The 15717-nt window shown below is 40.4% G+C and overlaps 1 protein-coding gene and 1 long non-coding RNA gene across 4 annotated transcripts in view; one reads left to right on the top strand and one right to left on the bottom strand.

Annotated features, from left to right (window-relative positions):
• Positions 1 to 2703: 2703 nt before the first annotated feature.
• ACOT12 (acyl-CoA thioesterase 12) overlaps positions 2704 to 15717 on the bottom strand; it is a 34215-nt gene continuing 21201 nt past the window's right edge. For all 3 annotated transcript variants that reach the window (XM_059694184.1, XM_059694186.1, XM_059694185.1), the window contains 9 exons: positions 14331 to 14450; positions 13329 to 13479; positions 12430 to 12485; positions 12086 to 12149; positions 11350 to 11433; positions 7441 to 7574; positions 5597 to 5722; positions 4093 to 4219; positions 2704 to 3838 (listed from right to left, as the gene is read on the bottom strand). In XM_059694184.1, coding sequence (XP_059550167.1) covers positions 3689 to 3838; positions 4093 to 4219; positions 5597 to 5722; positions 7441 to 7574; positions 11350 to 11433; positions 12086 to 12149; positions 12430 to 12485; positions 13329 to 13479; positions 14331 to 14450 — 1012 coding nt within the window. In that variant the 3' untranslated portion in view covers positions 2704 to 3688. The remainder of the gene's footprint in view (positions 3839 to 4092; positions 4220 to 5596; positions 5723 to 7440; positions 7575 to 11349; positions 11434 to 12085; positions 12150 to 12429; positions 12486 to 13328; positions 13480 to 14330; positions 14451 to 15717) is intronic.
• Positions 7571 to 13286, top strand: LOC132233463 (uncharacterized). Its single transcript, XR_009452637.1, has 2 exons — positions 7571 to 10787; positions 11067 to 13286. It is a non-coding gene; the product is annotated as an uncharacterized LOC132233463 (long non-coding RNA).

The raw sequence follows: 15717 nt of genomic DNA, 5'->3' as shown, positions 1-15717 counted from the left end.
ACAATCTCTTTGGAATCACAATCTTTTATGAACCCTAAATGACATTAATTTTTGTTTCAGATTTCACATAAAGAATTACATATTTTTGAGGTTAAAATTGAAGAGTATCTCACCTTAGCAGTTCTTTCTTTGCTCTTAATGTTCAAAAAAGAAATTCAGTTTGGAGTATTTGGCCGGAATAATGGCACATAACGGACTGTATATCAAACTTAATAGCATTTTGTTCACATGTTTTAGATGAGTCTGGGTGCATATCACCATAATAGAGTTAGAACACTAATCAGAGACCCATTAGTGTCTTTGTTTGATTTGATGAATACATGCATACTTAATCCATATATTTCACAAGGCTTACGGCTCCTATTGTGCTGTATAATGCAATGACTGGTGGATTGTGTATTTCATTTGGAATTTTACCTGATTGGATACATTTGTAACCAAAGGAAACAGCTGTGATTAGTTACTGATGCTTCAAAAGCAAAATATTTACCAAATAAAAAAACACTTTTCTCTATTTCAATATCTATACAACTCAACAGTTGTAGTCTTAATAGGAGCTGCTCTTTTATTTCAGTGAGAGGAGAACGTGACAGGATATGGCTCAGCATCCCAGCGCTTAAGGAAATGGTGCCATGTAAGAGGAATTCACACGCATACATCTGGAAAAGGACAGCAGTGCTGCCTATAGTCCAGATTTGTTTCATTTGTCCAGTCAGGAACAAAGGGCTCTGCAGCGTCCAGCCTGCCAGCTGCAAGTTAAGTGTAAGGTTTTCATACAGGTTTCGATGAGATGTTAGTGTCCATTTTGTCTTCCTTGGGTTACTTTTGTTAAATTTTAATGGCCTATAAGTTAGTGACATAATTAGAAATAAACTGCAGGTACCAAATGTAATATTAAAACAGTGTATGGACACTGGCAACGGAATTCACCAAATTCTGACATCCTGAGAGATTGTGTATTCCTTGAAAGGAATTATAGATGTTTATTAGCTACAAATGCCTAAAGTATAAAACAAACATATATTATGATTTCCCAAGCACCTGCTATGTTCCTGGATTCTCTTAGGCACGGGGGATTGTGGCAGTGAGTAAGACAAGCAAGACCACATGCATTCTAATGGGGTTTTAAACAATCTTTTCCCTTCCCCTTTTTTGCTACAATTCTATTCCAAGCCATTATGCTTGAATCTCAACTTGCTCTTTTCTCGGCAATCCCCACACCCAACCCCCATGGTCAACTCTCCCTTATGTCCTTTAGGCCTCTCTACAGTCAGCTTAATAGTCTTTCTATGACCAGTCATAGAAAACATCTTCCTTATCCCAATAATTTTTTATTCTCTAATTTTCTGCATAATTTATATCCCCGCCTAACACTATTTGTCCTTTCTTCACCAGATTATAGGTTACATCAGGACAGGAATTTGGACTTGCTCATTAGTATATCCCAAGAAGTACTCAGCATATAGAAACTTCCACTTTTGTTGAGTGAATTACATTAACAAGTGACATAAAGGGAATTAACAGAAAGATGTTGCAAATGATTGTATCTACCTTAGATAATAAAGGGGAGGCCTTGAGGGAGAGATTTTTCTTCTGAAATCTGAATGACAAGGAGGAACCAGTTGTGAAGATAATGGGGAAGAGCATTTAGGGAGAAAGAATAGTCAAAGCTCATAAGAGGTGACTGGCTTGTCATATTCAAGGGGCAGAAAGATGTGGTGTTTTGTGACTCTTCCTTCACTTAGTAATGTTAAGGTTCATCCATAACTTGTATAGGTATACAGGGAGGTATATAGGGGTAAGGCTTGGATATCTGGATGTGAGATCATAGATAAATGAAGTTATACTGAAGCCAATATGACTGGAAAAGAGTGAGGAATAAACTAGTAGGAAAAGGTCAGATAGTTAACCAGGGTCATAGTTTATAGGCTCTACTAGTTAGTTTTTGCTGTGGAACCACCACAAAAATCTCAGAAGGATGCAATAATAAACCTTAGTTCATGCCTGTGAGTCAAATCTAGGCTGGGCTTACCGGGACCACTGCTAATGTCAGAGTTGGCTTGGTCACATCTGTATAAAGTTTGGTTTGGGGTCTACTCAGCTAAGCCAGGCTCAGATGAAGCAGCTCAGTTCCACATCTCTCTTCCTTTTCCTGGGACCGGCAAGCTAGCCTTGGCATGTTTTTCTCATGAAAGTGTCAGAGATGTAAGAGGGCAAGTGCATTTGCAAAAACACTTTGATTGCATCATGTCTGCTAACTTTTCATGAATGAGTCACATGGCCAAGAACACAAGAAATAGACTAGTACACCCCATTCATGGAGGTGGGGATGGTGGTGAGTAAATATTTCTGAAAAATAATTTAATATACCAAATAGAGCCTTATTGACTGACCATTATAAGGTGTTGGCTTTTAGTGTGTGATGTGCAAAATTGTTCATGTTTTTTTAAAATATATTTTTATTGATTTCAGAGAGGAAGGGAGAGAGAGAGACAGAAACATTTATAATGATAGAGAATCCTTGAGTGGCTGCCTCCTGCACACCCCCTACTGGGGATTGAGCCTGAAACCCGTCATGTGCCCTTTACTGGAATTGAACCTGTGACCGTTCGGTCTGCTGGCCAGTACTCTGTCCTCTAAGCCAAGCCAGTTAGGGCTATTCATGGATTTTGAGAAGAAACATAGCATCATCCGACTGAAGCAATAACAAACAGGTTATAATCCAGGTGCGATAAGCTGGTGCTTTGGATTAGTGTTGTGGTAGAGTTGATTAGAAGGACTCAGGTATTGGTTATATTTTTAACAGGGCTATAAGATTTGCTGAGCAGAGGTGGAGATTTGACAAATGAACAGCAGGATGTGTCTAATTCTAACCTCTTAAGTGGTCTAAACTCTAACGGAGACGTCCTTCAACTCTTAAAGGTTATCCTGTAGAGGGGGCTGACTTAACAAATGCAGGTTTGTCTTATGAGTTAAGGCCAATCACAGACAGAGTAGAATAATGAATGTTGAAGTCAAGGGAATAAAGTGCTAATGTAATGGTTATGAAAGAAGAGCTCAGTTAATAGTCTCCTCTGCAATAACACATTTTGCAGGTACTTTCCATGTGTATATATCGCAGTAGATACTAAATTGGTCAGCCACCTGGAGTATATGTTAAATGACACTAGTAAAGTAGTTCCTATTACTAAAATTGATTGGCTCCCATTATGCTCTAATGTCTTCCTAATTTAAAGCTCTAAAACATGTAATACATCTTGTCAAATGCTCCTGACATACAGATGCCTGCGGTACATGGAGCAATCCACACTATTAATCAGCTAACCAACTTGTCATTTTTTATTTTATAAAATTTCAAACAACACATTTCACCTCTGTAGTCTAAAACTATTTATGATTATTTTAACCATATTTGTACCACTTTACAGAACACACAATATTGCACATGGCAGTTTTCTAATGCCTGTGCCCGTGGATGGGGGCATCTAAAAACATTTTTAAAGCTCTTTTAATGCTAGTTCAAACCAATGGTCTTTGACCTGAAATGCACTTTGGTTTTTAACCTCTTCCTAACTGCATTTTGCTTAGGCCAATTATTTAGTGGCCGAAAAGCTTGCCAAGTGTCATGGATAAGGGTGCTTGGAATTAAAAGTGGGAAATCAATTACAGATAATTGAAAGTTTATCACTTAAAATATACTTATTGACCCATCATCAGTAGCATTCTCTATGAATCGTATACAGGAACCTGCTGTCTCTTCAATGGATTTTGACCAGCCACCAAGATTCCCAGCAAAGTAAGGCAAGATGCTAGCAGAAATCTGGTTAAAATAAGATACCTGTTTCAAAAAGAAAATACAGTATTTCAGTTTCTTATTGACATGGAGTTTTTCAAGCCGAGAACTGAGTCTTGTTTGTATAGGGAAGGCTATTAATCCTACTCTTCTGGGGACCTGGAATGGATCTGAAAGGATGACAGGATTCCCCTGGTATGGACACACATTGCAGAATTATAATTACTTAGGAAATATGAGTAAAAGACTTCTCATATCTGTAGAAACAAAGTAACCTGCAGATGTTTCGTCAAACTTACAGTGCATGAACTGCTGTCAATAGCATGGATGAGAAAGCCAGCACATATGATTTCACTTCTGACGTACTGTGGAGCGGGTGGGACCGATGGCAGGATGACCGACTTCACTGCCACGGTGTAAGTGTTACTGAAAGATAAAAGGACACTTTCCAAGTTGTTGTGAGAAACGAAGAATAGTTGTTGGAACTATTCTAACATTCTAAATGGCTATATTCAAGCCATAGTAATATGGACCAGAAGTGTTTTCTGTCTAAGAATTATATATGCTTGCAGAATTCCACAAAGATGGAACCAATCTCCAAACTGGTTTTATTGTGCTCTAATGGGCTGTAATTTCACTTTCCTTTTAAATGAAAGAATAATACCCATTGTTTTAAAGAAGCCCCAAACAACAAGGAACCCTACAGAATAGAATATAGAGGTTTTCTTCAGTTCACCCTAGTCAATGCACTCCCTTGAGATGATTACACTTAGCTTTTTGGTGTGTATTCCTCCAGACCTTTTTATAAATATATGACATTTATGTAAGAAAATGCACAGATATAGATTTTTACATAAATACAATCATTTAACAAATATTTGTCTATAATTTGATTTTTCACCTAACAATAAATCTTTGGAGGTGCCTCTAGTTACTTTATCCTTTTAAATGCTGGCAGAGTACTCCATAGCATGGCTCTACCACAATTTATAAGATGGTCTTTGGTCTATTTCTAGTATCTTTTGCCATAATTGATATTACACTGAACATCCATGTGCATTAATATTTATACATGTGTGGGGTTATTTCTACAGGCCAGCTTTGAGGGCCCTTCTCCTTAGAACAGGGGTCCTCAAACTTTTTAAACAGGGGGCCAGTTCACTGTCCCTCAGACCGTTGGAGGGCCGGACTATAGTTTAAAAAAAAACTATGAACAAATTCCTATGCGCACTGCACATATCTTATTTTGAAGTAAAAAAACAAAACGGGAACAAATACAATATTTGTATTTGCATGTGGCCCGCGGGCCGTAGTTTGAGGACCCCTGCCTTAGGACGTCGGCAATGTGCTTGGAGAAGTACAATGCCCACAGAGAAGCCTTGGGTAGATGCCGACTGACAGCCCTAGGGGGCAGTGGCCATTTTGGATTTCTAGCACAGTGAAGCCTTTGTCAATCCTAAACCAATTCCTGGTATTTTATTTGGCTTTTACTACATTTTTACTGATAGTGGAATATTTCAATGGTTTGCCAAATATCAGTTTTACATCTGCACAGAGAAAAAGGAAAGGGAACTGCTTTAGGAATCTTGCATGGTGCTTTGTATATAACTGGCACTTAACATATGATTGTTTGGATTGTGTGTGTGTTTTTTAATGATAACTAAGGTACATCTAGAAAAATTTCAGATGAACATCATTCAAGACCAGAAATGCTTACATTGACTTCCTTATTTTCATATCAACTTTTGCTTTCTACACTATACTATAAAACATCGCTGTAACACTTGAATTTCATTTACTCACCTATCTTTAAGAGATCTTCGTGATACAAGTACGACCAAGTCTTTGGGTTTGTCACCACTCGCTATAGGACAAGTGATATAATATATTTGATCATCTTCACTCACCCAGTCTATGACTTCACAGGACCTGTGTAAATAGAACAGTGAAAGAAAGGCTGTACCTTTCTCCCTGATTGAATACGGCAGTTATTTCTTCTGTAACCATCCCTCCAAAGCCAGTCTATCTTTAGAAAGCTGTTTGGTCAGAAGAAATAACTCTGCATGTGATGGTGAACATGGTGGCCACCTGAGCTAAGGTCACTGGCCACAACACTTCAGAGAAAAGCATTTAGCTGTTTTCCACAAAAATTATTTTCTGTAGGATCAAGTAATAACATTTTGAAGACTAGCGAATTATATGGACAGTCCAAGAAGAACTCAGGTAAAGGGACATGGTATATTAGAAAGAATACTAAGTTTGGATCAAACAACTTGCCTTTGAATCCTGGACTGCCATTTAGTAGATGTGTTATGTTAGGGCAAGTCACTTTATTTTGTCACTTTATTTTTTCTATCTGTAAAATGTAGATAATAATACCTTTGGGGTTATTGTGAGGATTAAATGGACACACCTGGCACAGTACCTGAATCATAGTAGGTACATAAGAAAAGTAAGTTGAATAAGAATTCATTCCTCCATTTTTCAAGTTCAATAGGGCTAGAATGTCAGGTGACATAGCAAACAGAGGGAGAAACATTTGAAAAGAATTAACAACAAAGTTTAAGCATTGTTCTTAATAAAGCTTTGTACTTACAGAGTATCTACAAATACCCATGCAAGAAAATCGTGAAGTGTTTCTCCTCTCTTGGAATGCTTTATTATGACAGCATTAACCATATTGTATCATTCAGGCACCATGCAATGTAACACATGGCCCTGGAGCTGTTTCACTTTCGTGGTCTTAAATGATCTATTACATGGTATTAATCATAATGAGGTTCAGTCATTTTAAAGATGAACCTCTACCTCATGAGGATTAGGAAGTCAACAGCAATGCCTACTATTATAGGAAGCCCACCTCACCAGTCCTTCCCTTTCAGCAAGGTGTCCTAGAAGCCCTGAGTGGGCCCAGGAGCTGGAACTCCTTGGAGAGGCAGTGTGGCCTGAGTGTGGTCAGTCCCTGTCAGTACAGTTGACAAGGCACACAGCTCCCTCTTCCAGGAAAGGAGGGCAAGTAGAGGAGACTGAATTAGGGATGCAGGAGACAGAGGTAACAGAAGTAAGAGATGAAGGCTGACGGGAGTGGCTCCTGATCAGGGAGAGCAGGAAGGAATGTCTCTCACCTCCGTACTCACACAGCTTCCTCCCAGCTTCTCACCTGGGAGTGCTGCTTCACAGAAAAACAAAACAAAGGGACCACCAAGTAAATATCAAGAGTGTGAAGTGAGAAGAACAGTTCGATAATCATTTCCTCAAGAGCAGTGAAACTGTTCAAGTGTGGAAGTCAGGGCCTGATACACCTGGGCTCCAATTTGGGTTCCATCGCTTTATTGCTGTGCTATCTTGGCAATTTCCCTCATTAAATGAAAATACTATCAAACTTGAAGGGTTATTGGCAGGATTACAATAGATGTGGGTAAAGCATGTCGACTCAATATAGATGATAAATAAGTGATTATAATAACTTGGTTTTGTGTTTCTTAATAGCACCTAATGTCATTTTCTATGGAGAGCAAGCTTTAAAAAATAGACTTTAATTAATAAAATGAGGTCACATGTTGGCAATGGAGATGCAATGCAATCTGGAGGTTATCTTTTCTATCATGCCAGGGGTGATTAAGAAAATGTTTTAAATTTATTCTTACACATAATGGGGGTCCCACAAAGGTCGCTTGGTAAAGTCAGACAATAGATGATAAGCCAAGTGTGCCGGTTTTTCCACGTGCTTTTCAACCCAAACATATAAAATATCCTGTTCTTCCAGAGTATATATTTTTATCTAAAAGATAATAAAAATAAATTACAAAAGAAAAATGGATGTTTTTACTTAAAAGCATCACACATGTGCCCCACTGGTGTGGCTCAGTGGTTGACCTATGAACCAGGTTAACCTATGACCTATGAACCAGGAGGTCACGGTTCGATTCCCTGTCAGGGCACATGCCCGGGTTGCAGGCTTGATTCTCAGTGGGGGGCATGCAGGAGGCAGCCAATCAGTGAACCTCTGTCATCATTGATGTTTCTATCTCTCCCTCTCCCTTTCTCTCCAAAATCATTGAAAACATATTTTTAAAAAACCACCATGGACATACATATGTGGTTACAGGCTGCTGGCATCCAACTAACAATGAAGCCAATGGTGGCACCTTCAAACACCTGGATGTCTCGGGCTCTAACCGGATGCTGTACTTCCGTATTCTCCCAACACCGTGACTTGAAGGGGGGTTATTTAATTATTGTGCAATAGTTCGGGAACAACAGAAAATATCATCAGATTGTTAGGCCGCATCCCCTGCTAAGACCTTGGAGCTGAGGCTGAAATGTCAGGTGTGCCTTCTCGTGGGCTGAGGTGACCCCAGGAAGTCAGCTGACCACCTCTAGCACCAACTCAACCACTCAGTGCAGCCGCTGAAGCACCACGTTTCTTCAGCACCAAGCGTTCTTTCAATAGCGCCTCATAGGGCAGGCCAATTCCTGGGTTTCTTTCTAGTGTCTATTATTCCTTAGCTCAGAGGAGGCCCATCTTGGAGACCCATGTGACTTATACTGAAACATTACTGTATCCCTGCTACTCTGAACTCTCCTTCTACTGTGCTTTTGCCAATAATCAGAGACATGTGTTCCACTAAGCACACATTTCTCTCCTGCCCCTTTTAAATCTCCATCTCTTTCAGGGTGCTTTGAAGTTAGTGTTGAAACTTGTCATCTTATAATAATTCCCATGGCAACAAGCTGTGCGAAGACAAACGAACACAGGGTTAAGACTTCACTGCAGGAATCAAGCAGATGGAATAATCAAGCTGTGAGGAGAAAACCTTTATTTAAACATAAATATCTTCCAGAAGAGAATGAAGCAGTGAGGAAGTGACCACAGCGGCTCAGAAGGGAAAGAAAGGACTATTTGCTTCTACCATGTTACCTCTCCGGTAGACCTCAGTGCCCAGCCTGTCTTTCAATAGAGCCCACGGAGGAGAATATAATGTCGGCCCAGAGCACTTACCAAAAAGAGAGAAAACCATGCCCGGGGCTCCAGCTGGTGGCTGAGACGCGCCCAGCATGGCTATGCCTAACTTTGCCCCTTGTACAGCAGGAGTAGAAGGAGGGTCATCGGTGCAAATTCAGAGAGTCACCTTATCAAAGCTTGGTGGCCATGCAGCTCTAAGCCAGGCTGCTGGAGCTCTGCAGTCTCAGAAGGGGTGAGGGCAGGTGGCCAAGTGAATTCCACACCCTCAAGCACGGTGTGGCCTCAGGGAAGCCATGTTCTAACCAGGGTGGAGTGGGAGGTAATACTGGGCTGAGTACTTGTTGAGGGTTGAACTGTGTCCTTTCCAAATTCATATGTTAAAGTCCTCACCCCTAGGTTCTCAGAATGTGACCTCGTTTGGAAATGGGGTCATTGTAGATGTAATTGAGATGAGGTTATACTGCAGGAGGATGGGCTCCATATGACCTGTGTTTTTATTTTTACTTATTTTTTTGAATATATTTTATTGACTTTTACAGAGCGGAAGGGAGAGGGATAGAGAGTTAGAAACATCGATGAGAGAGAAACATCGATCAGCTGCCTCCTGTACACCTGCTACTGGGGATGTGCCCGCAACCAAGGTACAAGCCCTTGACTGGAATCGAATCCGGGACCCTTCAGTCCGCAGGCCGACGCTCTATCCACTGAGCCAAACCGGTCAGGGCTGACCTGTGTTTTTATATAAAGGGAAAATTTGGCCCAGCCAGGGTGGGTCAGTGGTTGAGCATTGACCCAGTAACCAAGAGGTCAGTAGTTCAATTCCTGGTCAGGGTACATGCTCAATTCCCAGTAGGGGATATGCAGGAGGCAACCAATTGATGTTTCTCATTGATGTTTCTATCTCTCTATCCCCATTCCTTTCCCTTTCTCTAAAATCAATAAAATATACATATATATACATATACATGTACATATACATATACATATATATATATATAAATATATGAAATTTGCACGCAGACATGCACACTGCGAGAAGATGAAGGCAGAAGTTGGGTGACACATCTACAAGCTAAGGAACACCAGAGATTGCCAGAAAACCACCAGAAGCTCAGGGAGAAGCCTGGAACAGGCTCTCCCTCACTCCTTCAGGGGGAACCAACACTACCAACATGTTGATCTTAGACTTCTAGCTTCCATAACTGTGAGACAATACATTTTTATTGGTGAAGCCAGCCAGTTTGTGGTACTGTTACAGCAGTTCTAGGAGATGGTCACAGCACTTTTCCTGGAAGCTGCTCCCCAGGTTGCAGACACATGCTGCTGCTTCCTACCCTAGAGCCAAAGCAAACATCAGGCTGAGCAGTCACCATTAAACCCTGCCCCTGCAGACCTCTCTAGACTTACCAGTACTGCGTGAGCGAATGATATTTGGACCATTCCTCAGAAGGTAAAGGTAGCAGGAAATCCTCATCGCTGCTCTGTCAGAATCAATGACAGATGCAGACGAAGCAGACAAGGAGAGGCAGAGGTTGATGTTGGCTCCCTTTAAACCCTACTACTTTAGAAAAGCCAGCTTTTGCTTAGTGAAAAAATTCTCCAACACCAACTCTCCAAGAAAATCAGTTCCCTTTCATGCTCAGAAGAATACAGGTTAAATTCCATTTGTCACGAGATCATATAATTACCCTATTTTAGAGGCTACTGCTTCACTGATGATGAAAAACAGTACACATATTTCAGAGAGCTGGCATTATCGAGCATCTCCTGACAGTCAGCCACTGCTATGTTCTGGGACCACAGTGGTGAGCAAAAGGGCCCCCAGAGAGCATGCAGTCTAGTTAGTGTGGGCACCAGCTTCAAAGGGTCTTCTATATACCTCTGAAACCAGATACAATTAGAATCCAAATGATGCCTGTTCAGTTAAATTTGATGACACACAAAATATTGTAAAAGGTGTTAAAAGAGATACAAAGACAGTTTTCCTTCTTAAAAAGTTTATAATCTAGTTAGGAGAAAAGACCATGTGTAAAAAGCTCTATTGCTATTAATTCTGTTATCAGTTTAACGTAGCTGTGGGACCATAGTGGTGAGCAATGCCATAAGACAGTGCATAATTCATTGACAGGTGGATTTTAAAGAAGTAATTGTGAAAGGAGTTCCCAGAGGGAAAAGTTCCTTCAATCAGGGCTGATAGGAGTGGCTTTACGGGAAGCATTTCTGCTGGGTCTTTAAGACCAGCCAGGATTTGGGCAGAGGGAGGGGAGGAGAGAGAGATGGGAAATGAGAACTAAGCTGAGAGGTGAGGGGGTGCAGGGTGTATTTGAAGGACCCCAAGTCAGCCAGCATGGAGTAGTAGAGACAGGGCTGAAACAAGGCTCGACTTTTAGAAATACTTTTCCAAAAAGATTTTTTACTTTCTTAAAAGCAGTAGTACAAGCAGAACCACCACCACGATAATTTATTTTTCATTTTTTAAATTGAATTTATGGGGTGACATTGGTTAGTAAAATTAAATAGGTTTCAGGTGGACAATTTTTATTTGTGATGTATAATGAGTTGTTTGTACATACACCTGGATGCCGCCTACCTTTTCCACAGCACTGGTCATCTCCCAACCACTTTTGGCCACCAGCTTTTTGAAAGCCTCCACATTGTCATCACTCAGGGATACCTAACATGCAAATATTTAAAAAGCTGTGAGTTCAATGCACAGATATGGGAACAAATATTTTCTGCTTAGAAAATGGGTACTTTTAGAGCCAAAGTGATTATGTTGAGCTTAAAACTATGCTACAGGTAACAACTTCTGTCTCAAACTCTTAATTTGGAATTCAGACAAGGTAACATGAGGCCTGTATGTTTAGCAAATTAATATGATTTTAATTGGTGTGCTAAGCAAAGACAAGATTGCTCTTCAGTATAACTTATTAATAAACTTGGATTTTCCTTTACATTTTATGGCCCAAAACATGAAAACAACTAATACTTTGTTGCTGTGTTATAAAAATGCAAGCTGGTGGGCATGTTTTCAGCAAAAATCGTGCTAAGACAATGTCCCATGCAGCTCAGATGCATTTGAAGGCAGAACATCCTGCATTTGTAATTTGGGAACTGTACCTACAGTTCAAACAAGGCAGCAAAGCAACTGGTTGGTAACCAGTTACTGACAGCTTGGTTCTGTTTCATGGTAAGATGACTGGTTGCTATGATTCACCTTTCCATCTAACCTGTGTAAGCACAAGCTGAATCAGTTAAATAGGGAATTTCTGTTTTTGCAATGATGTGGTCTTTACACGAAGCATTCCAAATCATAAAACTGTCACCTGGTTGCGAATATCCCAGTGTACGCAAAGTGGAATCTCTTGTTTGTGGGAAATAACATATTTTCTGGGGGGAAAAAATAAAAATGTTAAATAACAGTTTTCTTCCCTGTATTTAGCACACAACAGTAACCATGACACACACTTTCTTGAGCCGAAATCAGCAGTTTAAAATGCTGCTTTTACTGGTGGAACAATCAGGAAGAACAACTTTCATCACTGTCAGAAAACATCAGACCTTCTCTCCTTTCATTATGTGGGACTAGACACCCAGAGAGCAGCTCTTTGTTATGCAATTTGCAAGGTAAGATCTTACACCATAAAATCCTTATACCTACGCCCCTTACCTGCCCAGACGAATTCTCTTGCGTGCAATAGCTCCACAATACCGTCTAAAATCATCCTTTAATAAATAATAAAAAAACCAACAAAGTAAAATCAATAAATTTCTAATACTTTAGTGCTATAATCTTAAGTCTCTCTCTCCTAAGTCAGTTGAAGAAGCTAACTGGGACCCAGTGTCTGCGTGAATGCTGCTCAGGTGAGAGTTGGCAATAAGGCAACTGCAGGAAGTTCCCATGAACGTGGAGCAGCACAGAGATGCGGATGTGAAGTGGGAGGAGAGAATCAGAAATGGGAAAGGAAGACAATATGCTTCCAATAGCAGCGCATGGCCCAGTTGAGGTGAGGTGGGCAGGGCCCCCAGTGAGACAGTATAGGGGTAATAGCTGGACTCCATCTTGGAGGCCTGACTATGGCTCCTTGCTCAGGAACCTTCCCATAGTTGAAATTCACCTAATCACATCCTTAAAGGGAAGACTGCACAATAAGATCCCTTCTTAACATCGTGTTCTGCAAAATAGTTGCTTTGTCTATTAAGTGGTAACTAGAATATTTGCCCAAGCATTATTTTATAGGCCCTTTGAGTGGTCCACTGACCGTGGAAAATATCTGTGACTACCCCGGGATCAACCACTGGCAGGTGACGATCATGGGACAACTGACCTCCTCCTCATTCCCAAGCCCGACACCCACCCCAAACCATCCACAAGGACCCTCCGGGAGCTCGACCTCTCTTTTCTGGTCCACTCCCTTGTGCACAAGCTCTTCTCAATAAATTCTATCTGCTTGATCTTGTTCTGAGTGCTCATTTTTATGACATTACAACTCAAGGACCTGGCATTTCAACAAAGGATTAGAGTAATTTGGGGGGGAAAAGAAAAAGTCCAAGGTGCTAATAACTTACCTTAGATATGGGTTTGATTTTGGGAAACGTAACCAGTTCTTCCTTATCATCGACGGCTTTATAAATGAGAAAAGCACTGTTGATGTGGCGGCCCAGGCCCTTGGACCACTCCTGGCAGTCAAAAGCCTCCACGCGCACTCCCACTTCGACACTGGAGAGGGCGACACAGGGTGGTGGGCAGAGAACCAGAGCTCACAGGGCCTCCTCTGCCCACCACCTCCTCCTCCTCCTCCTCCTCCTCCTCCAAGCACAGAAGAAAATGAGGGTCCTGGTTTTTCCTCTGTGGTCTGCAAATCTATGCAATGGTTAAAATCCATTTCTCCAGGTCGACAGATCAGATGTGCAAGCCCCTGAGGGCATCTCTGCTTTACTTTCCCACTTTCAGGTGGGAAAAAGGCCAGTTGTGAGTTTGTATATATTCATGAACATATTTTGGTAATGGGGAGGGAGTTTAAATTATGCCAAAGTCAAGTTTTCTCCCCTCAAAACAACAATTCTGCGATTAAAAAGCATCAAACACTGAAATTGGACAGGAAATACAGATATTCTTTTTTACATTTAAAAAGAAAAAATACTAAAAAAAATACAAAATTAAATCTTTTCTTTGTATATTAAGAGTAACAAAAATAACTGGAAAGTGGCTTGGACTTTATGGTTGACCATACAGCCACTGGGACTATTTTGAGAATGAAAGGAAGAGTTAATAATTACAACAGGTATAAACCAAGGCCATTCTGGTCAACTGAGACATACAGTCACTCTTATTATGAGAGATAAAAACCAACCTACCACAATTTACTCAGTATAAGGAGGCCTCAAGCAGAATACAGTGTTAAAATATGTACAAATCTTGAAAACTGAATGAAAAAAATATAGAAAGAACTTGGTTATTTTAAAATAGTCCCTATATTCACCTCCAGATTGACATGGAAATTTTAAAACATATTTATGTGCAAGTCTGGATTCATTCATAGCAGCCAAAGACCACTACACACACGTTACCAGGTCTGAAACGTATTGTTGACAATGGCATTGAAGACAAGACGGTCTCCCACTGTGGATGGTCCTCGGAACTTAAACATGTCCACAGACTTCAGAAGCGGGTGCGCCCGACAGAGGCGGCTGATGACACAAAGGGCAGGAGAGGAGAAATAGATCATTCTCCGAAATATTTTCAGGGACTGCTGATTCGCTTCACAGACCAGTGTCCCATGTACTTTCTAAGCAAACATCTTTTAACTCTAGCGAAACAAATGACTAGATCGTGTGTGTTGAGAGTGGTTCTGTACACGGCCTGCAAATGCTTTGGGGAATACCATGTCCCCCAGCCGTGGGGTCTTTCCCAAGACGCTGTGCTCCTCCTCTGGTGGTCACAGTCCTGCCCTTGTTTTGTTCCCCATGGAAGTCCCTCTGAAAAACAAGCCAATGTCTTTCGTTCTAATTTGAGGGTTGTATTCATTCTGGCAGCACATGACTACCATCGCAGGGAGCAGGGACTACCAGGGCGGAGCGGGGCGCAGTGTGAGAAGTGCCATTCACACCAGTTCCTCAACTTCACAGCTAACAGATTCACCCACATATCAAAAGACTTAACATTTTTCCCTCACAGAAAAATTACCTAGATTGCTGCACAAAGCCCAAAAGGTTACAAGTTACTCACTTTACAATTTGTGTGTGTGTGAACTTTTCAAATATCTATAAAGAATATTTAATCTCAGAAGTACTTCCGTTATTTTTACATTTTAGATTCCCACTGTGGCCATTCAATTACTCTAAAGAATTGTGCCTACACTCACGGAACAGACGCTGCCACAGTTAATTATATTGTAAGCTTTTAAAATAGAAAAGGTTCAAATGCTTTCTTATCAAGTGTGACAATCTCATTTTAAAAACAAGTTCTCTTTTATTTGTGCATAATTTATAGGAAGGATAACTATAGGTTCCTAACTATAGTAATAACTACAGACACGTTAATAATAAAATTCTTGTAGTTTTGGGAAAAATACAACCTTAACAGTTTTCAATGGTTACAAACCTTGTTGAAATGCATTTTCAGAATACACATGTTCTTTAAAGCTGCTAAGTTACCTACATGTTCTAAGAATAAAATAACCTTTTTTGAAACTCAGGCAAATTTAAAAGTATCCTTCCAATTCTTCCCTTTTTTCCTCTTATTTTTCAGTCAATCCTTTAGCCATAATGACTCCAACACAACTTTGAAGGTCAGACCTAACTGTAAATTGCCGTTAAAAAGTTTGCAAATTGACTACTTTTAATTGATATTTTAGTTGACTACTTTTAAGTGTAAATGCTGTCTCCTGTTTCTATTCTGCATCTACTTCGTTATAACTTTGTTACAAGGAATTTTAATGCCACAAGGTCAACATTC

This window comes from Myotis daubentonii, chromosome 4 (genome assembly GCF_963259705.1).
Source record: "Myotis daubentonii chromosome 4, mMyoDau2.1, whole genome shotgun sequence".
Lineage (NCBI taxonomy): Eukaryota > Metazoa > Chordata > Mammalia > Chiroptera > Vespertilionidae > Myotis > Myotis daubentonii.
Note: the sequence above shows the minus strand (reverse complement) of the source record. Positions and strands in the feature narration are given on the sequence as shown.